Here is a 25,715-nt window from a genome sequence, read left to right on the forward strand (position 1 = left end):
TGTGTATGTGTGTGTGTGTGTAGTTTAAGACTATATATACACTTTGAGCAGTGCCTCAAGCTGTTCAATATATAAACATGGGGTTTAATGGAAAGTACAGAGGATAAAAATCAGTTAAAACCTAAATGACCACATGTCTTCTCTGGACCATCCGTTGTTCCTGCAGTGTGTCCGAGGACTTAGAAAGAAACTGTCAAGCAGAGTACCTTTATGGACAGAAGCAGGGTGTACAACCCAGGTGACATGGAGGAGCCCTCGCAGTCTCGAGGTGCCTCTCCACACTCCTCACCGTCCCTCTCTTAGGCAAACAGTGTAGTGAAGCGAAGGGAAGCTCACAATGAATAACAGGATGCAAACAGGGGGTGTGAGAATTCCTGCGGAAAGAACAATATAAACGAGTAATCATACAATCTTGCTAGAAAGGAAACTCGAGTTTTACTATAACAATAGATATTTTTCCAAGAAAATACATCTATTTATTGCAAGTTCAAATAATACGGCATGAATCGATCTTTTTAAACTTGGAGCCATGACTGAACTGTCTGAGAAGCAGAAGATGAATGTTAGGTACTACACTGATATTTATACTTTTCTAGTTAACTGAGACATCCCAGAATTTAACTTTTAAGTACTTAATACCCGCTTCATTGTGCTTTAGGGACTGTGAAGTTGGAAGCAGTCTATTTGAAACTATTATCTATTATGTCTGATGTAGAAAGTAGTCAAGAAGTTCAATGACTGTGATCGGTAGGACTGTATTTTGGATACATGGATTTTGGTGGCTGCATCCAGGTCTGGGATTGGCTTATGTTAACAGAAAGGTGGTTTCTCTTGTATCATGTCTGTTGCACAATGGTCAAACTACCTCACATGGGATAAAAAGATAAACCATGTGATTTTAATTAGTTGTTATTTAGTTAGTTTTTTCAAGACATGGTTTCTCTTTGTAGCCCTGCTGTCCTAAAAATCACTCTGTATACCAGACCAGACTTGAACTCAGAGATTCTACCTCTGCCTCTCTTCCTCTGCCTCTGCCTCCTCTGCCCTCTGCCCTCTTCCTTCTGCCTTCTGCCTTCTGCCCTCTGCCTCTGCCCTCTGCCTCAGTGCTGGGGTTAAAGACATGCACCACCATGCTCAGCTAGCAATAGGTTTTTAAGAAGTGTAGTTTTGACATTTATATTTTGAATGTAGGGTTTTTTTTTTCTACCTAGTGAAAATTTCAGGATGAAAATAGTTTCTTCAAATTACTCTGCATTTGGGTGTTGTCTTAGTTAGGATTACTATCTGTGTGATGAAATACCATATCCAAGGAAAACATATAAAAGAAAAAAAATTAACTGAAAAGCATTTAACTGGGGGATTTCTTAGTTTCAGAGGGTGAGTGCATGATCATTACGATGTAGAAGAACAAATAAGTTAGTAGCAGAGAATTCACATCTGATCCACAAGTTGCAGTCAGAGGGAGAGCAAGTCTGGGTCTAGTGTGGGCTTTTGAAACCCCTAGACCAACCTTCAGTGACACACCTACTTCAATAAGGCCACACCTCCTCAAACAGCTCCACTAACGGTGGACGGGGCACTCAAATACATGAGCCTGTGGGCACCACTCTCTGTCATCCCACTCCCTGGCGTCCATGGGCCTGTGGGCATGACAAAGTGCATTCAGTCCAACGTCAAAATTCCCCGTAGTTTTTCACAATCTCAAAACTGTTTAAAAGTCCAAAGTCTCTTCTGAGACTGAAGCCATTATTTTAACTGTAACCCCCCTTGGCTTTAGTCAAAACCAAAAAGGAGACTCTGGACTTCCAACATACAGTGGCACAGACTATACATAACCATTCCAGAGGGAAGAAAAGGAGCAGAGTGAGGAGATTGTGTATGATGAACCTCGGCTGTGAGATGGGGTGCACTTTGTCACGTGACAGAATATTCCATCGATTCCTGGGTCCTTAACGTCTCCTTCCCATGTCATGGAGACAGCACACAGCAGAGGACATGTTCCTTACTATGGGAATGAGCAGGCAGGGGAGGCACAAGTCACTATGGCAAGGGCCACCGCCTGGCTAGTCTGTGTCTTTGAGAGGACCTTTAACCTTCCTGTGCCACACTGCCTTTACCTCCTCAGTGTGAACAGTAACCAGGCATGCCTGTTCTGAGATCTGAAGTGGCTTATTGCTGACAGTAAGAACTCTGTGAGTGGATTCTGTAATGACAATTGTCGTCATATGAATTACACATATTTCTATGGAATACTGACATTTGTAGAGAACGTCCTTGTGATTGGATAGATCTAGGGACCCTTGCACCAGTGTTACTGTCACCTATGAACTCCTGTGTTGAAGTGATGCTGTACTTTAACTCAGATGGGAATTTTCTAATGAGCTCTTATGAGCTCTAGTGGAGTGGATAGGTGCTCCTTGCCCAGGATGTTTTCTCTTGTTGGAAACATTGCTCAAGTCTAGATGTTCTTGGGAGAGAGATCTGTTGCTTCTTTGGAGAGGGTATGAGCCATGGACACAGTGTGTTCACATGCTCACCCTGTGTGTCAGTCGGGTTTAGTGGTGTGCTGCAGATTTTGGTCTTGGTAAAATTGTTAAGAGTTATTCCTTAATGTCACACTCGTAAATGTATTTACTAAGCATACAACAAATGTAGAAAACATAGGAACTCAGAAAATTTCTAAATCATTTCCTGAGTCTAGATCCTCTGCCACTGGTCTTCCGAGAGAGGCATGTGGTGTGTAGTGTTGCCTGGGATTGTTAGTACGACCTGTGGAGTGTGTCATCTTAGAGCCTCCGAGTCAGCAGTTGGCAGGGACCAATCTGTGAATTGACATGCCCTCCAGACGATTCTGATGTCTGTGGAAGTGTCGTAGTAACGAGTACGATTTATTAGTCACACTCTGCATTTCACCTTATACTTGACCTTCACTCTTGTAGGTAAAGGTGACAATGTGCCACAGGCAGATTAAGGGCCCCACCAAAAGCAGCAGACCAGCAGATGTTTCTGCTTCTATTGTGTTAATGCCCAGAGGGACTACGTAGAAGGATTGCATCTAACTGAATGCATAACATAGAGTGAGATGGTGAGGTCTTTCAAAGTGAGTTTTCACTTGAAATTTGGAATAGAACTACCTTTTAAGGCCTTTGCATTTTAAAAATGATCTGTTAAAAAATCAATAACCTTCCAATAATTACAAACACAAATACAATTCCCCCCTTGCCTCCAAGAAACACACTTCAGGGGCTGCAGACATGACTCAGTGACTAACAGGACTTACTGCTTTCCAGAGGACCCAGGTTTGATTCCCATTACCCATATGATAGCTCACAAGTGTCCCAGAGGATCCAATGTCCTCTTCTGGCATCTGAGAGAACTACTGACATGCATGTAGAACACAGACATACATGCAGGAAAATCACCCATACACACAATAACAATTTTTAAAAAGAAAAACACATTTCATATACAGAAGAAAACCTTACAGTGTATTAAAGTAAAATGTATCTTTAATCTCAAAGGGATCTTGTCATTGTCAGTCAGATTTGAATAATCATTAAAATAATGCTATAATATAGTTATCATTCAATAAACACTTGCTAATTGACATCAAAAAAAAAAAAGAAAACTCCCTTTAGGTACATATGATGTATTATTTGGAAATTTATTCATTCATATGAATGAGGTACTCATACTCATACTAATGAATGAGGTATTTGGAGGTATTTTTGTTAAATTAATAAAAACTGTTTCTTAAACCATTCTATTATATATAATATATATTTATATATATTCATGTGTTTTGTTGAATTATCTAAGTAATTCTCTCTTATGCGTACAATAGTTTTGGAACAGAATTCAACTTTCCTAGTCACAATAATAAAGGAAATGATAAGTGTTATAAAATACATTAAATTAATAGCAGTGGTTAAGAATATGCAAAACAACAGTCTCTCCTCTCAAACTGTACCATGCCACATTTCCACTTAAAAGTAAACTTGGAAGAACAAAGAACAAGATGTAGTTTATCAGAATCCTATATTGTCCTCATGAATTTTATTTCTTCAGCAATTCACAATAATACACAAGAGAGAAAAGTCCTGGTTAGAAGATGTAAATTGACTAATATGAATGTCGGTGGAGTTCAGACTGGAGCCATGGGACTGGGGTGTGGCTGCTTGATAGCGATGTCTTTCACACTGAGTACAGTCAGTTCTGTCTGCTATGGAATTGCTTCAGATACTTCCAAAGGAAGACATACTGAACACCATGGCTGCTTTTATATTCCTGTCCCTTCAGAAGGGGGTGTAGAGCCTACTGCACAGATATCTATTACAATTTAACAGTTGCTAACAAATGCTTCTCAGGTAGCAGAACCAATGACATTTTCAGATCTTACATTTCATTTCTTCAGTCTGTCACATGTGGCAGGACTGTTAAGTTTCAAGTATCATAGAGATTGGATTATATACGGGATGTGTAGTTCTTCTTAATGTTTGAAATATCTTAGGCACCATCTGGTCATCATAGTAACTCTGTTGGATGCTCATCAATGGTCTCCATTGAAAGATGAGGGAATGGTTAGAACACAGTGCAGTTTATACGAATTTTGCAGTGCTTCCAGTGTGTGCAACAGGGAAGAGTTTATCATGTCTGCCCTTTACTGCTCATGTGTAAACTGCATGGTATTTTATGCTCACCAGAATTCATCTCAAGTGACAGCATCCCTCTAATGTAAAGGCAGAAAACTGGAGGTGAAAATGGTTAGCTGAGTGGGAGAATTGTGGAATAGGTAGGTCATCCCTACATACTAGGAGCACATCCCTGCACACTGGGAGCACATCATCCACACTAGGAGCACACTCCCGCACACTGGGAGCACATCATCCACACTAGGAGCACACTCCCGCACACTGGGAGCACATCCCTGCACACTGGAAGCAGGCTCCAGGCTGCCTGGTCTTACATCTGGGCTTTACCTCTTAAAGTTTTGCAAATCTGAGGGAGTTTCTTCATCTTCTTTGTCTTAGTTTCATATTATATCAAACAAACAATGCCAGTAACATAAAGTTATTTTGGAAATTAAATGGGACTTAAATTGTAGCCCCAAGACAGTACATTATTACCGAGTGAATAGAGTAATTTTAAAGGTAGGAAGCAGTTGCCTTAATCCACGGGTTTCTTAACAGGTTAAGCATCCTATGTGAGAAGAGAGTATTCATGCAGAGCCTTGCATTTTAAGAAGTTATGATTCTAAAACTTCAAGGGAAAACATTATAAAAGGTTAAAATGATTCAGTCTGGCTTGAAAAGTGGGCATAATGTAAACTTTCTAAGGCAGCACAGACATGTTTTGTGGGGAGACCCTGGGAAGGGAGAGCATGTACTATTTCTGGAGTCATGTTTATACAGTGTTTACTTCAGTCCTTTCCTATGGACTAAACAACAGAAATATTGTCTGGTCTACTTGCACTAGAACCCCTTCAGTGACCATTCTAGGAAATCCATTTATTGTGCACATCAAATATTGTGCTTCCAACATTTAAAACTCTGAGAGTTATTCCTGATGAAGAGCTTGCTCTTACATTTATTGTCTCCACACTTTTGTAAACCTGTTCTGATTCTTGGCTCCTTTTTTTTTTTACATTCTCTTCTAGTTCTTTATTTCTGTAGCTTGCAAATCCTCCCGAAAGGCTGGCTACATCCAATTGCATTGGTTACTAATCTCAATACAAGCCCAGTAGCAAATGGGACAAATATCTTTGGCTTCTTACTAACCGTCTGGTAATAAATAATGAATCTAGATGGTGAGCTGTTTGTTTTTTTTTTTTTTATTGGTCCTGACATGAATTCTGTTATTCAAAAATTAACGTGAAGAGATTCCAACTGATAACTGAGGCCTTTTTTTGTCTGACACTGTATTGGTCCAGTTTTAGACTGGCACTGCTACTTTTATAAGAATGTTCAGGTTTGAGTTTGGCTTTGTTCCCATCTCATCCACAGCTGATCTTACTTGGTAAAACACAAAACTTCTTAGCTTTGTGAAGTAGCAGAGTTCCTATGCACCATTGGTATTATGAGCAGCCACGGCTTACCAGCAAGGTTTCCTATCAAAGCAAACAGCAGCAACCGCTAATAATGTACACAAAGGAAGAGAGGGCCATTCCCTGTGCTGCATTTCAGTGAGAAACATTTAAGTATTTCCTTTTAGTTTTGATGAATAGGAGACCAGTTTACCTCACACTATTTTTTGGCCTGAGGAAGTGTGTTCTCTGGCCTTTTGAAAATTTTACACACAGAGGCCAAACCCTGGCCTCTTTTCTCAGAGAAATATCTTTCGGCTTCTGCACAGGTAGGCGAGAGCTTAGCCCAGGGTCCCGGTGTGACACACACCCTGATGATTTACCAGAAAATGCCAACACGAGAATGGCTCACATGATGCCTGGCTCGCTAAGAAAGCTTTCCCTGAACCAGAGGAACATAGAAATCTAATAAAATAATTCTCAAGGACTGTAGAGTCACTATTTAAATATCACAGGGTAGCAAGGGATCAGGGAAGATAAGAATGCGAGGCAGTTAGGAGATTATTCTTTCTAACAAGGCTATCCTGAAACTCTTGTAAACACTCTAATTATAGTAACTGTTTATTGAGCCGCTGATCTGCTGGGTCAGGAACTGTGTGGACATTTTCACTACTCTTCACAACAGCTTTGCAGGACGGTCCTGTTTTGTTTGTTTATTTTGATTTCCCTTTCACATATCAGTAAGCAGGCTCAAGGAGCTGATATGTTTAATAAATGGCAGAACTAAGATTTGTACCTAACCAGGTCAGATATGTTAGCCATGTGCTTTCAAGTGAGATTTTTTTTTAGTGCACAATAAAAGGCTGAACTAAATGGTAGCCATAACCACTGTGTTCAGTTGTGTTGCCTCTCGCCACACATGCTGCACGCATGGTGTTTCAAATCATCCGTTTGATGGTTTCTGTTCTTTGAATATTGCTTGTTGACTATGTACCTTTTGTGTAATTACTTCTTCCCTTTCCTTCCCCCTATAGTTGCATTAAAATCCACCCCTGCTGACAGAAACGGAGGCCAGGACCACAGTAAAGCACAAATCAGAGCCTGTCCGGATTTGCAAGAAGGAGAGTTCTTGTTACAGGTAACTCTAGTGCCCTCAAGTAGGACGGGAGCACACAGAAGCAGAGATTCATCTATCCTATTTCCTCTAAGTCACTGAAGTCTCTCTGTTCCACGTTCATGTCAACTGCAGCACTGGTCTTCTCTAGTTCCAGGCAGATGAGATTATGAGAAGTCGATTAATCTGGTCTAATCACCCTGGGATATGGGAACTGGATTAATCAGGTCTAGCATCCCTGTTGCTTCTCTTGATGAATCTGTGTGCACTTTCAAAAATGTTGCTCACGTAGAGTTAAAGCATATACTCAATGTGCAAAAAACTGTCCTTAATTGAATTTTATTTTCAGTGTATAATATTATAACTTGCATTTCATTTGAGCAACAATGCATGACTTATGTTATAGATTTTTTTCCAGCAACCATAGGCCTTCATTTTGTACTTTAGTACGAGAGAGTTTCTAATAGGTTTGATGGTGGATAGGTTCTTAAAATTTTGAACTTTATCTTCTTAGAGTAGATACTATGCTTGACTCTCATATCATCGGCAGATACTTAATGATCTTGTCCAACTAAAGCAGAAGGAGGGAGTGCGCATGATAGTGCCGGAGCAGTTCCCTGATTGCCTGCAGTTCTGGCCAGTGAAGTGATTGCACAGCTTGGTGACCATTCCCTGACTTTGTTGCTAGAATGGAGCTGTATCAGGTCCTTCCTATTGCTGTAATAAGACACCATGACTAAGCAGAAGGAAGCATACACTTGGGCTTGCAGTAGCCAAGGGTTAGAGTCCAGCACGGCAGGGCAGGGGAGAAAGGTAGTAAGCACCAGACACAGCAGCAGGAGCAGCAAGCTGAGAACTCACAACTTCACATAGGAGCACAAAATGCCCACGCGTGTGCACGCACACTCACACACACACACACACACACGCACACGCACGCACACGCACACACACGCACACACACTCACACACACGCGCGCACACAGAAGGGTTTGGGGAGAGAATGAACAGGAAATAGGGTGAGCCTACATAATCTCAGAGTGACTGTATGATCCCCTAGTGACTGACTTCCTCCAGCAAGCCCCTTGCTCGTGTCTAGTATTTCTTCCCTATGCTCCATGCCACTCTTTTGAAATGATCACATATATTTTGTGCCATTGTATATTGGAAGTGTGTAACTTGCCTTTTGGTTTTATAGGGTGTTATGATTAAGAGATTGCCTTGCATCTCAGGGGAGACTTTGGCCAAGTTGAGTGGGGGACTTGTGAGAGCTTTTTGATTTAAAGTTTCTAGCAATGGACAGTTGACGTGAGCACACTGTCAACTTTTGTTATCCAAGAGGAAGATAAACCTTTTCTTCACACTGACCTTGAAAAAACATTTAAAAAATAGAAAAAGAAGAACTCGTGAACTAAAAGAAGGAAAGAACACAAAATAATCATGATGATAATATAGGCTTGAGGGAGAATGGAAACAGTGCAGCTCAAACTAATAGAAATAAGAAGGTAGAAGACAGTGCATTTCCATGGCAATGTTATATTTCATATGCATTGTACTTACCAATAAAAGTTTTAATATCTTTATAATTCTTTGAAAGCATCTAAATTTTAAATTCAACCAACGCTGGAAGTATTTTGGGTGGAAACAGTTCTGTCTTCTGATGAGAGCTTCCTCCTCCTCTTAAAGGTCCAACAAGTGGTTTTTCCATCTGTGATCCCTAGAGAAAGGCTTGTAACCATCGTAAATATTTTCTGTGCAGTTTATTTTACGTCAAAAAATTAGATGCAGTGTTTTCAAAGAAATCTGAAATATAAGGAATGGAATGCGAATGGGAAGCCTGATACTCTATTCATGTGCCTGTTTGGACTTTACATTTAGCTGCAAGTTTTTTCTCAGCCAAGTCGGAGGCATGAGTCGATCCACGGCAGTCCACATGCAGTGTGCCTGTGATTGGGGCATGTAAAAAGTTTAGTCATTTTGAAGAGCAGGTGTGAGTGATGAAGAGAAGCAGCCTTTTACCTAAGTGTCAGTATTTCTGAGGGACAGGCTTACACCCCACCTCTAACGACACCTTCCCTTGTGCAGGCGCTGAATGGCTTTGTTCTGGTCGTCACAGCAGACGCCTTGGTCTTCTATGTTTCCTCCACCATCCAAGACTACCTGGGCTTTCAGCAAGTGCGTACATTCCTCTCCATCATTTAAAATGATTATCTTTAGAAAACGAACTTTCTACCGCTTTATCTGTTTTCATAATGTAAGATCAAAGTTGGTCATGTGTAAGTGGAAAGTCTTGATTAAAATGGGTGCTGTAAGAATTGAAAAATGTATTTTAGGCTGTTGATTTTTTTCAAACTCAATAGCATACAACACTGACATTTTGCTTCATGGTTATTGTTTTTAATTTATCAGTAATCTCATAAGAAACTTTTCGGGGCCTGCAGATGTAGCTCTGTGCTATATATAGTACCTGCTATTCTGGGTTGAGTTATTAGCCTGGCAGAACAGGGACAGGGAGAGAAACTTTGAGGCTGGTCAGGTTTTGAAGCAGACAGAACATTTGCCATTGGATAGCATGGGCTACAAAAGATGTAAAACAGTTATGGAGCTAAGGAGATGCTATGCGGCGAAAGCACACGTAAAATACCGTGGTTAACACTTTCAGTTCTGGTGCATTTAGATCATGAGTATTACCTTGAAAAAATGTTTTGACACTGAGATTAAAGCACACAGAGTGCACAGATGGTTGAAGAGGGAGCATAGGGAAGATAGAAGTGCTATGAGCAGCAGACAAGAAAGCCCTGAAAGACACGAGTGCTTGCTGTGGGAGGAGTCTTGAATGGGCGGCATGGGTGGTGGTCAGCAATGGACGAGTCACTAGGACACAGCATTAGGAGGACTGAAACCACTGGTATATTTGAGGGACAGGAACATCTGATGCCACCTGGGAACACACAGGAAGTACACCTGAATGCTTGCCATTCTTCTGTATCTGGTCCTCACATCGTAAGCATCACCTGAAACACCTGATACAATCTCTGCGCTCCATTCCCGGTTAGTCCATTGCAATGGGTCCTAGTGTGACCCCTGAGTTAGCATTTCTCCAGTCTTGCAAGGCTGTGGTCTGCATGCCACAGGCTGTTTACCGCATTTGTAGTTTTTATCATATATACAGTAAATATTTACTTGTACCTTGCATTAGAGAGAAAGTATATGCTTTATCTATATTCCAGATCACCCTGGCAACTACATAACCGATGCATAGAGGTGATTTATTAGTACATTAATGGGAGGTGGCCATTGTCACAGAGCTAAATCTTAGTTTTCTTTGTTTAAAACACTGTTTTGTCAGTAGAGGGATTCATGGATGAGATAGAGTCTAGAGCAGTGGTTCTCTGCCTTCCTAATGCTATGATCCTTTAGTTCAGTTCATGTTGTGGTGCCCACTTATAAACTTTCTTGTTGCTACTTCATAACTAATTTTGCTACCATTACGACTTATGTAAATATCTGATATGCAGGATATCTAATATATAATCCCCCAAGGGGCTGCAACCCACAGGTTGAGAACCGTTGTCCTAGAATGTTATCAGCTGGTGTGAAATAAACAAGGACTCTGAGTAGATCTTAATATGGTACATTTGAGGAACTGGAAGGCGCCTTGTGAGCCAGAGTATTCGCATCAGGAAGTGATGGCAGATGTGAATAGTTAGGGGTCTTTGCGACCATCAATGACATTCAGTTCATCATCGCTGTCAGGTGCCTACTGATCTAGACACCTTTTGAAACTGCTCTGCAAAACCTTATCATTCTTTAAATCGCTATGCTTATTTCCTCCTGCCCCTTTCCTGTAGTCTGATGTCATACATCAGAGCGTGTATGAGCTTATCCATACCGAAGACCGCGCCGAGTTCCAGCGCCAGCTTCACTGGGCTCTAAACCCCTCACAGGGTGCAGACTCTGCAGCAGGAGTGGACGGTAAGAACGTTTACCTGAAGATGATGCGCGTGCTTTCTGAATATTCTAAGAAAGGAGGCTGAGTAGCTGAAAGGCACAGAGCTCCATGCTGAAGATAGGGAACAAGTCAGGCGGGTGTGAGTCCGTAGCTGGAGACCAGAGCCAGACCACAAGAGGATGTTGAGCCAAGGAAACTATAACAGATGCAAGCCATAAGGATGACATAAAGAGGGTTGTGTCTATGACAGTAGTGTGAATATGTGTCTGTGCCCACCTGTGGGTACATGTGTGGAGGCCAAAGGTCACCAGCATCAAATGTCATTCTTTTGCACACCTTCCACCTTATTTTTTGAAACAAGAGTTTGCACTGGCCTGGAAATCAGCAAGAAGGATACGCTGCTGGGAGCCCAGGGAGCCCACTGTCTGTCCCTCCCTAGCACTGGGATTCCAAGCAGGCATCTCCAGGCTTGGCTTTTCTTGACATGGGTTCTAGGGATCAAACTCAATGTCATGGTTTACCACTTGAGCTCTGACCCAAGCCCAAAGCAGTACTGGTTTGTTTTTGTCGTTTTTATTTTTATTTTTGTAGTTTTTAAACCAATACTGGTACCATTGGGAAAGGTGGGAGGAATATACAGGCTTGCAATTGAAGAGTGCAAATCATTCTTATTAAAATATCCTCATAAGAATGTACACTAGCACGTGCAAGAATCAAAACGGTTTTCCTCACGTACGCATTGTTTTAAGATAATCTGTGAAGCCAGTGAGAAAACAAAAGCACTGTCATAGATAGAGACATCGTTGACAGCAATAGCTCAGAGTTACAAATATAAAAGAAGGCAAGTTCTACAGTGTAGAAGTGTTAATGTGTTTGTGGCTTTTCAATTATTTTTGAAATGGTATTTTTAATTCAAAATACATACTCCATTTTAAAGTCTGTCAAAGTTATAACTACTGAACCCCTTGGTTGCACAGCAGATATAAGGTAGACTGCTTTTCCTTCCTACAGAAGCCCATGGCACCCCACAGCCAGCAATCTATTACTCGCCAGAGCAGCTTCCTCCAGAGAACGCTCCTTTCATGGAGAGGTGCTTCAGATGCCGGCTGAGATGCCTGCTGGATAACTCATCTGGCTTTCTGGTGAGCTGCATAATCTTAAAATATCATGAGTTTAGATGACTAAATATAATAAAAGAAAGCAGTCACTAAAAGTTAACATTTTAGGACCAGCAAATTGGCCCAGGTGGTGCAGTGTTTTCCTTGAAGAATAGGGATCTGATTTTGACCCCAAGAACCCATTTAAAGCCCAGCATGGTGATATGCACCTATAACACAGTGAGGGCATGTTGCAAGGAGGAATCTGATGAAGCCTGGGTGTTTATACGTACACACATATGTGCACACACACACATACACACACACACACACACACACACACACAGGTACTCATGCAACATATACACCACCTATACCATATAAACACACACACACATACTCACCCCCACATACACCATATTAACACACACACAACACATATACTACATAAACTCACACACATACAACATATACCAATACATATACTGCATGCTCATATCTCTCTCTCTCTCTCTCTCTCTCTCTCTCTCTCTCTCTCTCTCTCCCCTCCCCTCCCTCCCCTCCCCTCCCCTCCTCTCTCTTCTCCTCTCCTCTCTCTTCTCTCCTCTCCTCTCTCTTCTCTTTCTTTTCCTCTCTCCTCTCTCTAGTATTTTGGTTTTGAGGTCTCCTACAGCTCAGAGAACCCTATCATTTCATTTAAGATGAATTTGTAGCAATTGATATAACATGGAACCTTGTATACTGGGTGTTTTGAAAGAATTTTTAAGACTTAGAATTAAATAGCCAGCCTTCAATAGGATGTCAAGCATTTGTGGGGAGGGGGGAGAAATACTACATGGGAAAAGCATAGATGTATGCATGTCTTGGATAAATGCCAACTAAAACGCTTATATTTATGGTTCCAGAGTTAGCATCTGATAGGAGGCTTCCTGCAGGAAATAACCCAGGGAGCCACCTCACATGGTACTGAGAGTGACAGTGATATTGCAGCCATGGGCAGAGAAGAGTTAGGCCTTGCATTAAGAAGAGAAATAAAAAATATATCAATAAATTTAAAAAAAAAAAAGAAGAGAAGGTCTTATATTAAACCTCACGAATGAGTGCATTTTGTTAGTGTATTATTTTTGACAATTGTTTTTGCTGACATGGATTTAGAGTTGTAATCTGAGATGGCATTCCCAGCACCACTGCCTAAGACTGGTTAATGGGATTAGTGGGATTTCTGGGTGTGCAGGGCTTCTTCTGTCTTGTGCTCTATCAGATGTGTGTCACATAGTCTTTTAGACGTGTAGATCAGCTGAGTTTACCACACCCATGTCTAAACACTCTTTGGCCTCTGTCTTCTAAACTCATTCTTTGATCTCTGCATTCTTTATACAGTCTTACATGTTTCATTTTACTGTTTTAATAAGATTGTACCTTTTTTTCTCAGTAGGAAAGACTATGGTGAGCTATGGTATATAGAGTCTACATGTTTGAAAATTAATGTGTAGTTTGACTTTATCATCACTCTTTTTTCTTAAGCTATGTATTGAGTGCTTGCTGTGCAGAGGGCTGTGGAAGGTGGGAATGGCTGTGTGGCTCGAGGCACAGAAGTGATAGGTTACTCCTGTTATGACACGGGGGCAGAGCAGGTCACTTAGCAGTGCCACGTCCCCAGTCTACTTTTAAATCTGTAATGGACTATCGGGCATTCTGTACAGAGAGAAGTGAACTTAAGTTAGTGGTTCTGAGCCTTGGGAATTGTCCTTAACATAACTTCACCCTCACCCCTAGGAACATGACGGAACCTTTGAAAATGAAACTGTTACACACACTGTTAATTTTAATGACTTTTTTTTAAGGCAATGAACTTCCAAGGGAGGTTAAAGTATCTTCATGGACAGAACAAGAAAGGGAAGGACGGAGCACTACTTCCTCCACAGCTAGCTCTGTTTGCAATAGCTACTCCACTTCAGCCTCCATCCATCCTGGAAATTCGAACCAAAAACTTCATCTTCAGGACCAAACACAAGCTAGACTTCACACCTATTGGTTGTGATGCCAAGTAAGGAAATCTTTTTTCATTCAGAATTCATGGAGTGTGTCTTTTATTTTACCAGGTCTACAATTGTATGAGACATGGTATAGCTCCTATATTACTTACTACTCTAGAATAATTTCATCAATTTGATGAATAATCTCACTATTTTGTATTATTTACTGTCCTTGGTTTATTTTACACTTTGTAAAAATATTTCTTAATTTTTAGCTTTAGAGATTAAATAACTATCTAAAGTTAACTAGTTAACCAAAAAGGATTTATATTAAAGCATTTTAATTTTTTTATCCTTTCATCTGGAAGAATGCAATGTAATGACTTAGCAGGCCCTGTCTCGGAAGTACAGTCTGAGCCATCCAGGTTTTTAATTTAGCTTTTGAGTTATTTTTTCTTTCATAGTTAATTAATTCATGTTTGACCATCTTAATGTTAATGGCCTTACTCAAAGGAAGAAAACAAGCTGAAAATGAACATTCATAGCCATAAGCAAGAAAATTTTTAAAAATTAAAATTAAAAGGATGTTTTCTATGTAATAATGTGAAAATTTTGACTGTTGTAGAAATCACATACCACGAATGAAGGTACCTTGATTATTTTACAATGTGATTCTTTTATTTGGACAGAGGGCAGCTTATTCTGGGCTATACAGAAGTAGAGCTGTGCACGAGAGGATCGGGGTATCAGTTCATCCATGCTGCTGACATCCTACACTGTGCAGAGTCCCACATCCGCAGTGAGTTGGAATTCCTGTGACCTACCTGACAAACGGCACTCGTACTACAGCATACTGAGCTTTTAAAATTTCTATTGATTCTTTTGTGTGCACATGTGGTGGTTAGGGGCCAACTCGTAGGAGATAATTCTCTTTCACATTGTGGATCCCTTGGATCAAGCTCAAACAGTCAGGTGTGGTGGCAAGCACCTTTAGCTGCGGAGGAGGCATCTCCCAGCACTGTGATACGCATTTCAATTTGTTGTGTGTAATAGCATCTTCTTAGAACTACGTGGATTAATCCCGTTGGTGCCAGGCTAGTTTGGTTAACCAGTTTTGTTTTTTACTTCCTAATTCCTCTACAGCTGTTATGCAGTAATGGTGTGGTATGATTATTCTGGAAGTAACTATTTTGGCTAATGAAGCTTTGCTCTGGGATCTTTAATGGCACCCTACATATATGTTAATATAAAGTCAGGGAATACTAAAAATATATATGTATATAATATGTATAAAATATAAAGTCAGGGAATACTAAAAATATTCCTCATTTAACATAAAAATGTTTACTTTTCCGCCAAGCTAAGCTCTTCTTATGCCTGATGTGTTCTCAATATTCCTCTTAACCTTTTACATATTAAGCTTTATCTAAAATGGGAAAGCACAGATTCTGGGGGACCATTTCTATGCCTTTCAGTGTGTTTACTGTATTTAAAAGTTTTCAAGATATTGTCATAACTGATGGTTAATGGAATTCATCTGGAAATGTACCTGGGTGTCTTTTTAAAAGATACATGTTTTATGTTTTAATTGTGTATGTACGTTTGTCTGTGTGGGAGTTTGTACAGGTGAACTGGGGTACCGGGAGAGGACATGAGGTTCCCTGGGACTTGTTTACTGGAGGTCATGAGTTACCCAGTGTGCCTGTTGGGAAACAAACTCAAGTCTTCTGCAAGAGCAGCAAGTTCTCACAGCCAGTGAGCAAGCCTCACTTCAGCCCCACAGAGGGGCTTGGCTGCAGGGATGTACTGGACTGACTGTAGTGACCTTTGTTGTAAATGTTTACTTTTAGTGATTAAGACTGGAGAAAGTGGCATGACAGTTTTCCGGCTTCTGGCAAAACACAGTCGATGGAGGTGGGTCCAGTCCAATGCACGCTTGATTTACAGAAATGGAAGACCAGATTACATCATCGCGACTCAGAGACCACTAACGTAAGCATAAGGAAAAGAATATGTCTTGTGTTTCTTTTTCATAAGTCTTCTTAAATGAAAATTTAAAAATAATTTTAAGGCAGTGTAACTTGTAACTAAAATTTGGAAAGTTGAAATACTTTATCTAGAAAGAGCAGGGCAAAGATGAGAAATGTTGAAAAATAAAAAATAAAAGACAAAAGTGATCAGATTCATTGAACAGCTAAGTAGATGAAGCTAAAAATCCCCAACTCCTCCTCCAGTTGAGATAATGTCATCTCAAAAATAAAAGGAAAACTATGAAACTTGGTTACAGTAGATCCATAGTGATTTGAAAGTTTTTCACAGATTCCAGAAAGGAATCTTTGGTGAAATTGCTTTTCAGGAGTTGGGTAGAGGTAAGCCTTCTGACTGATTTTCTCCTTCTTTCTGAGTATCAAGTTAACCAACAGAATTTGTTAAGGAGACAAACTCTTGACAGAGTCTTCCCGCACTGTAGTGCCTGTCAGGCTTCTGTGTGTGGTCCTGTTTCTAGAGCTGCTGGCTGGTCCACTGCCGTTGCTTTCTTTGTAATCCTGCAGCCCTAATTGTGCTATCTTTATGTTGTGCATACATGTCTTTTGTTGTTGTTATTTTGGGGTACATTTTGTTCTCATTCATAATTATCTTGGTTCTTCTTTACTTGTTATGTTTCCAAATGTACTTTAGAACTCATTTATTAAAGAGTAAATTCCCAACAATAACAACAACAACAACAACAAAAACTGTTGGGATTTTGAGGACATAACTCTTTCAAGTAAGAATTAACATTTGTACAGAACTGAGTCATTAACCTATAACCATAGTGAATGTTTATATTACCCATAGGGGTACGTGGATATCTGCTTCATAAAACCATTGATTATTACAGCTTACAGGCCTCTGACATCATTAGTCTCTTCCAGGCATAAACATTTCAATACTGATTTGCTGTTGTCCATTTATGTCTCCTAGTTATTATTTTATCTAGATATATTTCCTTTTCAGTGTTTATATATTTTTCTATATAGTTTTAGCTCTATTTGCATAACACTAGTCATGAGAATAATTTAGTTCGAAATAAAATCCAGGTTCATTGCTATCAAGCTCAGCTTTAGTTCCTTTTATTTTTTTCCCCTCCTTTTAGAAATATCTCACTTAAGTCATGTATGATCAAACTCTAACGTATTCAGACCTTCTTGCCTACCCTGTTAGGGATGAAGAAGGACAGGAGCACTTGCAGAAGCGAAGTATGGCACTGCCCTTCATGTTTGCTACCGGAGAGGCTGTATTGTACGAGTTCTCCAGCCCTTTCTCTCCCATAATGGATCCCTTACCCATACGTACCAAAGGCAACACTAGCAGGAAAGACTGGGCTCCCCAGTCAGCCCCAAGTAAGGATTCTTTCCACCCCAGTTCTCTTATGAGTGCCATGATCCAACAGGATGAGTCCATCTATCTGTGCCCTCCTTCGAGCCCTGCACCGCTAGACAGCCATTTTCTCATGGACTCTGTGGGCGAGCCCAGTAGTTGGCAAAACAGCCTGGCGGCCACAGGAAGTCAAACTGTGCTGAAACATGAGCAGGTTGGACATGCTCAGGACGTGAACCTTGCACTCTCTGGCGGCCCCTCAGAGCTCTTCCCAGATAATAAAAATAATGACTTGTACAACATCATGAGGAACTTAGGGATTGATTTTGAAGATATCAGAAGCATGCAGAACGAGGAGTTCTTCAGAACTGACTCCTCTGCTGAGGTTGACTTTAAAGACATCGACATCACGGATGAAATCCTGACCTACGTGCAGGATTCTCTGAACAATTCAACTTTGCTGAGCTCAGCTTGCCAGCAGCAGGAGCAGCAGCAGCAGCAGCAGCAGGAGCAGCAGCAGCAGCCAGTGACTCAGCACCTCAGCTGTATGCTGCAGGAGCGCCTGCAGCTAGAGCAACAGCAGCAGCTTCAGCAGCACCCAACTCAGGCCCTGGAGCCCCAGCGTCAGCTCTGTCAGATGGCGCGCCCCCAGCAAGATCTGGGACAGAGAACGAAGCACATGCAGGTCAACGGCATGTTCGCCAGTTGGAGCCCCACCCCTCCCGTGTCTTTCAGCTGTCCCCAGCAGGAGCTAAAGCACTATGGTCTCTTTTCCACCTTACAGGGGACTACTCAGGAATTTCCCTACAAGTCAGAGGTGGACAGTATGCCTTACACACAGAACTTTGCTCCCTGCAATCAGTCTCTGTTACCAGAATGTTCCAAGGGTGCGCAGTTGGACTTCACTAGAAGGGATTTTGAACCGTCCCTGCATCCCACTACTTCGAATTTAGATTTTGTCAGTTGTTTACAAGTTCCTGAAAACCAAAGGCATCGGATAAACTCACAGTCAGCCATGGTCAGTCCGCAGGCGTACTATGCTGGGGCCATGTCCCTGTATCAGTGCCAGCCTGGGCCTCAGCTCGCCCCCGTGGACCAGATGCAGTACGGCCCTGAAATCCCAGGCTCCCAGGCCTTTCTAAGTGAGGTAAGGGCTTTCTACAGCTGAATAAACCTGTAGGCCCAAGCATCTCCACGTCATCTATCTCATTTAAACATATTGTCAGAACCCTTTCAGATAGCAGGCAACTTCAGAACTGCTTTTATTATATTTATGGACACATAATTAACTTCATTATAATAAACTTAAAATAGTATGAGTAATACATTATTTTAAATAATTTTCTTAAAAACAAGTTGATGTTAACATAATCTTTAAAAGCTGTTCTTTGTTACCACTCAGGAGGATATCATGCATACGCCAATAAATTTCTGTTAGCAAATATTAGTTTATTTGAAAATATATTGGTTTAGTGTCTAAGAATATCTTGACTAACATGAAGTTCACTGCCCTGTTTGCTGTTTGAGTATAGACATTTACAAGTGTGGTTTGAGTCACAGTCCTGGTTCTTTTATATAGTGAACACATCTGCTGTATCTGATCGTATGGGATTTTTATTTTTAATGGAGTATAAAAATGATGGTTTCTCCCAATCTTTTTCCTGATAGCCCAATTATATTAGTCAGGGTACTCTAGAGTCACAGAACGTATGGGTAGTCTCTATATAGTAAGGGGATTTATTGATCTTACAGGCTATAGTCTAACTCCCCAACAATGATTAGCAGCAGCTGTAGATGGATCCAAGGATCTAGTATTTGCTCAGTCCCATGAGGCAAGCAGTCAAAGAAGGTAGAGAGAGAGTCTTCCTTCTTCCAGTGTCTTTATGTAGATCTCAAGCAGAGAGTGTGGCCTAGATTAAAGGCGTGTGTCACCATACCTTTAATCCCAGATGACCTTGAACTCAGAGATCTTTTTTGTCTTAATCCTCTGGAATTCATAGCCACTATGCCTCAAGATCTCCATGCCAAGATCCAGGTTAGAAACTTGTATCTCTCAGCCTCCAGATTAGGATCACAGGTGAGCCTTGCAATTCTGAATTGTAGTTTATTCCAGATATAGTCAAGTTGACAACCAGGAATAGCCACTATACCAACTTAATATTCATTATAAACAAAATGTATTGAGCATGCATTGGATATAATGTATCCATAAAAGAATGTAATATTAGTATTTTCCTCAAAGTGGTGCATCTAGAGGATATTTTAGAGTACAGAGAGCAAAACTGCTTATCACATCCTAGTTTGGAAACTTTCAAGGCTGATGCCTCTGATACAGGAAATGGCAACAGAGCAGGACTGGCTAATGGGTACTAACAGACAGATAACAGGAGTAACTTTGGGTCTTCTACAACATAGTAGGATGACAGTAGTTAACAACGATTCATTATATGATTCAAAATCACTAGAAAAAAGGAATCCAAATGTTCTTAATGCAAATAGTAGATGAGTGTTCACCGTGAAAGATAATTGTGATTTGCTTACACATTATAAAGATGAATTCAAATGTCACATTGTAACCTGTACATAAGAGTAATTGTGTGACACTGACAAAAAAAAAAAAAGAACCTAACAACCTTTTGAGCCTGGAGAGATGGCTCAGCAGTTAACCCTTGCTTGCACTTCTAAAAGACCTACCTGTATTTGATCCCCAGCACCCAGGTGGGAATTCATTCCTATGCATAATTTCCAGTTCCAGGGATTCTGCCCCCTGGATCACTGCATACTTGTGTTGCACACACACACACACATACATCATGCAGGCAAAACATCCATACACATAACATTTTATTCTTTTAAATAATTTATTTTATTTTTTGAAATGAAAATATAATTACATTCCTTTCCCCTTTCCCTTTCTTTTCTACAACCCTTTCCATCTACCACCCACCTCTTGCTCTCTTTCAAATTCCTGGCTGCTTTTCTTTCATTGATGTGTGTGTGTGTGTGTGTGTGTGTGTGTGTGTGTGTGTGTATTCTTAAATATATGAATATAACCTGCACAGTCTGTATGTTACTTGTAGGTATAGGGCAACCCTGAGCAGCAACTCAAAAGGATGCTTCTCATGCCTGATATTGGGGCTGTAGAGTGAGTTCAAAGACAGTCTGGAAAATGGTGAGACACAGAACAAGCTTATAAAAAGGTCAAGAGTGTAGATAGCCCAGTGGTAGATGTGGGTTAGCATGCCCAAGGCCCTTCGCTGGGCCTCCAGCACTGCAAAATAAATGAGTAATTCCAGGCAACTAAAGGAATAATTTTATGGTTTTTATTTTAATCTTAGTTTATTTCATCAACTATCTACCACAATGTGAAGGTTCTGGAGACTATAACTGTTAAATTCATTCTTCACTTCTTTAGCAGTTCTGACTGAGACTGGTCTAAGAAGGCCAGGTGTCTTAGTTAGGGTGTGATGAAACACCATGACCAAGAGCAGCTTGAGAAGAAAAGAGTTTCAGTCACTCACAGTTCCACATTACAGGTCATCCATCCTCAAAAGCAGTAGTGGCAGGATCTCAAGCAGGACAGGAACCTGGAGGCAGAACTCACACAGGGGGCATGGAGGAGTACTTTCTACTCGATTGCTTACCATAGCTGGCTCAGCCTGCTTTCTTACAGAGCCACACAATAGCCTCGGTCTGCAGCAATCACTAATTAAGAAAATGCCCTTCCAGGATCAGGGCCCCCTTCTTCCTTCTTCATGGGAATCATTTGATATGCTAATTGTATGCTCAGTATTCAGAGCTTCAGGGCTAATTAGTATCTACTTATCAATGATTGCATTCCATGTGTATTCTTTTGTGATTGCGTTACCTTGCTTAGGATGATATTTTCCAGTTCCAACCATTTGTCTAAAAAAATTCATGAATTCATTGTTTTTAATTGCTGAATAGTACTCCATTGTGCATATATACCACATTTTCTGTATCCATTCCTCCATTGAGGGACATCTGGGTTCTTTCCAGCTTCTGGTTAGTCTAAATAAGGCTGCTATGAACATAGTGGAGCATGTGTCCTTAGTGCAAGCTGGGGATGATTCCCATGAAGAAGGAAGAAGAGGGCCCTAATCCTGGAAAGGCTTGATCAAGCATTGTAGGGGAGTACCAGGACAGAGAAAAGGGAAGGGGAAAGATAGGAGAATGGATGAAGAGAAGAGGACTTATGGGACATATGGGGAGGGGAGGACTTGGAAAGGGGAAAGCTTTTGGAATGTAAACAAAGAATATAGAAAATTAAAATAAGGAGAAAAAATAAAGATAACAAGAGAAAAGAAGAAAAAAGAGAGAGAAAATGCCCTTCAGGCGTGCCTGCCTACAGCCGGGTTGGTGGAGGCACTTTCTCAGCAGCAGCTGCTCTCCCCTTCGACTTCAGCTGAGCCAAGCTGACATAAAACGAGCCAGAGCAACTGACCCCTTGTCCACTTGACACACAAAACATCATTTTTCAGCCAGAACCTTTCCTTCTCACTTATTCCCCAAGACATCACATTAAGATTACTACCACAATATAATACATAAATGATTTTGAAAGTCCCCAGGTCTTTACAAATGCAAGCACATAAAAAGTTCAGTCTCTTTTGAAATATCCATTCTCTTTAAAAAGTTTTTGTTAAAAAAAAAAATCAGCCCCTGTTGAAGCTACAGTTTGATCTTTTCCCAACTGAGAGATTCCTCTCTGAGGCAACTAGCCAGGACAGCAGCCAAGCATCTTTTTGATTTGGTAACTTGCAGAGCAATGTATTAAACACATTATTACCAATAAATTGGATTAGGATACCTGTAGTATACCATTTCATGCATAGCAAGAAACATTTGAAATCCAGATCTGGGTAGAAGTGCTGGTATCTGAAATGCTATGTAGGAGTTTGGATAGAATTAGTTCACTGCCTCCAGGTTTTTGATTGGTGGTGGCAGGACTGAATAACCCTGTGTCACATAATTTCCCACTGGGCCCCAGGGCAGATGAAGTGAGATAGTTATAGCATTCTCTGTACCATCTTTAAATGATCTTATAGGATTAATGGTAAAACCTGGTCTTCCAAAAGAAATCAGTATGTGAGTGTTTCTCGGTGTGATTTGAATGATGAAAGATTTACCCCTGAGCATAGTCAGTGAAGGACTGTGAGACGGAACAACTCGGAGGTCAAAAGGACTTAAAATGTGGTTTTAAGGTGTTCCGTAGATCTTAACAAGCTGCTGTGCTGTGCTTTATTTCAGTTTCAGAGTCAGGGTGTTTTAAATGAAACCTATTCGCCCGATTTGAGCAACGTCGGCCACGCTCAGACTGCTGCCCATCTCCATCACATGACCGAAGCCCGCCCTCTTCCTGATATCACACCCAGTGGATTCCTGTAGCTCCGAGGCCCGGATGAAATTCATTCAGGAACAGGATACCCGAACTGTGAGGGCTGGACATCTTTCTCCAAAGCAGATTTCAATCCTTGTGTTTAGAAAAGGAGTTTAGAACCATACCTGAAATGTAGGTATAGATGTTACCTATGAGATGGGAGGCTCCGTGCCAGCACCGGGAGAGGCTGTATTGCATGCGCATGCGTGGAGTTTCAGCACCTTGGAGTGCATAATGCTTACTGTGGAGAACTCTCTTCCCTGCCCAGTAACTTCAGCCAGGGGAAGAAACAGTGAAGTATCTTGAGCTTTGAACTTCTGGATTCTTGTTAGTATACCAAATACGGAGTTACAGGACTAATCCATTTCCTATATTTTTAACCTCTGTTTTTGTCCCAGATATTAAAAAAAAAAATGGTTTGGTGCTTTTATCAAAAGAAAATCTCAATGTTTTCCTTCTGCACTATTAATATAAGTGCCTCACATTTTTATTTTTTCCTATCTACCTGTAACACAATAGGGTATGTATTTTATATGAAATATTTTTTATCGTTTCTGAATTAATATTCTTTCTGAACACAGAAAGTTTCCCAAAACCCAACATTTTTTATGAACCCAGGTGTGTTTTACTGCACTACTCACCCTTTTCTTAAGATAAAGGGCAAATGATAACTGAAAGGTAACTATTTATTGTGTAATATACTTGTTTCTGTGCGTTAGATGTTCCTCTGTGCCTTATGTTGAAAAATTTGAAAATAACATGTTGCCAAAATTATTTAATTATTATATCCTGTTAGAGAGTAGCACTTGTATTTTAAGGTGTTTTCTGAGAAGTGTGATAACACCACTACTGGCTTTTCTTTAAACCCCCAGGATGAGACCAGAAGGCCACCATAGGAAATGCTAATGGTGACTGTGTCCTTCAGGCCGCAGTGGAGGGAGGTGGAGTTTGTGGAACTAGTTAGCTAAATTAAGCAGAGCACTCATTTTATTTGGTCTAAATTATCTTTAAAAAAGAAAAAAAAACTGTCTTGGGTCTGTAGTCCTGTTCATGATATTGACTCTATAAATTCCACTTCTTATACTAGTGGAAGCTATCCGGTTTTTCTCCTATCTGAGGAGTGTTAAGATGGAAGGCGCCATGTTTGGTGCAAGGTATTTTAATGACTGAAGTAAATGGTGCGTTGTATAAATGGAACGAACAAAATAATCTGTAAAATATTTTCAGTTTTCATTTAAGAATAGTTCTTACCTCATGCTTTTTTTTTTTTCAGTGTGTCTTGTAAGGAAATCAAATAACGAATTGAGGCTTTTGAGCTGGCATTAAGATAATGATAAATACAATTTGTTCGCCTCCAATCATTAAATTATTTGTGTGATGCAACCTTTGCTACCAATATGGCAAATCTGAAACTCTGCCAAATGCACTGTTCTCAAATGGCTTAAAGAAACAATGCTGCTGTCTGTCATCGTCTCTGTCACTGCTTAGATATAATATATGAAGGACGTGGGCCTGGATCTGTTTTTCATATATTGTATAAAAATTTGATGAGATCCCAAACCAAGATGTATTCAAATACAGCAGTGATTCTCAACCTGTAATTTGTGACTCCCTTTAGAGACAGAACGACCCTTTCACTGGGGTCGCCTAAGACCATTGGAAAACACAGATATTTACATCACAATTTATAACAGTCGTGAAGTTACAGTTTTAAAGCAGCAATGAAAATAATTTTATGGTTGGGATCACAACCGGGAGAAGCTGTATAAAAGGGTCACAGAATTAGAAAGGTTGAGAGCCACTGAATGCAGGTTCTTTTTTTTTCTTTTAGAAAATTAATGTATGTAAGCATGCCTTTGGGTAAAAAGGTCTCTGACTTCTACGCATTTTCAGTCAAAATTCTGAACCTTGAGGATTAAGCATTGAAAAAAAAAACTGTCTAAAACATTTCACAATTTGCTTCCAGCATGAGGTATCACCAAGGATTTAGACTGGTGGTCTGAATTAGTATCCCACTTTTCTATGTAAACTTTTCATTAAAAGTTGTCATAGAAACCATTTTGTCAGTCTCTTCTGCATGTTAACAAATGTTCAGTTAAAAGAAAACAAAAAACTAAAAAACTTTGGACACTGTGAGTATGGTGGCATTTAATTACACACTTATCAAACTGAAAGTTTTAAAAGCAATATTGTATGTTCTTATCTATATAAAAATAGCTAAAACATCTAAGAATAATAAAGATCACATTAAGCTGTATATTTGTTTGTCTATATTGCCAAGTGCCAAATGAAAAGACCCCTTAAAGCACCACTAGACTGAGGGATTAATGTCTAGATGAAATTCTAAGACTCCTATGTACGTCTGACTGAAGTTCTTCTTTTATAGATGTTTCTGACAGCACCTGAACACTTAACCAATATGCCAGTGTATCAGCCTTTCAATTGTAACTATGCACAAACTGGTTTGTTTCAATAGATCTTAGGTTTACATAGCTTCTTGCTGTTCCTCAAACTGTTAATTGCTTATATATGCCATGCATAGATTTTTGTTAAAGTATGATTTACAATGTCCTTAAATATCAAAGGAAATGTAAACCGTGATATATGATAATAAACTAACCACCAAATATGAATAATGTTTTCATGCAAATTTTTCTGTCTCTATAGAGAATACAGAGCCCTGTAGCATCATATGATTGCTAGGTAAAGGTAGTCTTTATAGGAAAGCAAACACAACAAGTTGTTCATGAAAGAGTCCCTTAAATTCTCTGTTTGAATTATTTGATCTGAGCA

General features: G+C 40.2%; 1 protein-coding gene across 1 annotated transcript in view; it reads left to right on the forward strand.

Annotated features, from left to right (window-relative positions):
• Window positions 1–24,192, forward strand: part of Ahr (aryl hydrocarbon receptor) — a 35,825-nt gene extending 11,633 nt beyond the window's left edge. The window contains exons 3-11 of the mRNA XM_052185933.1: window positions 7,057–7,160; window positions 9,222–9,311; window positions 10,988–11,111; window positions 12,100–12,230; window positions 14,030–14,232; window positions 14,851–14,960; window positions 16,012–16,153; window positions 17,366–18,668; window positions 22,793–24,192. Coding sequence (XP_052041893.1) covers window positions 7,057–7,160; window positions 9,222–9,311; window positions 10,988–11,111; window positions 12,100–12,230; window positions 14,030–14,232; window positions 14,851–14,960; window positions 16,012–16,153; window positions 17,366–18,668; window positions 22,793–22,930 — 2,345 coding nt within the window. The 3' untranslated portion in view covers window positions 22,931–24,192. The remainder of the gene's footprint in view (window positions 1–7,056; window positions 7,161–9,221; window positions 9,312–10,987; window positions 11,112–12,099; window positions 12,231–14,029; window positions 14,233–14,850; window positions 14,961–16,011; window positions 16,154–17,365; window positions 18,669–22,792) is intronic.
• The last annotated feature ends 1,523 nt before the right edge of the window (window positions 24,193–25,715 follow it).

This window comes from Apodemus sylvaticus, chromosome 6 (assembly GCF_947179515.1).
Source record: "Apodemus sylvaticus chromosome 6, mApoSyl1.1, whole genome shotgun sequence".
Lineage (NCBI taxonomy): Eukaryota > Metazoa > Chordata > Mammalia > Rodentia > Muridae > Apodemus > Apodemus sylvaticus.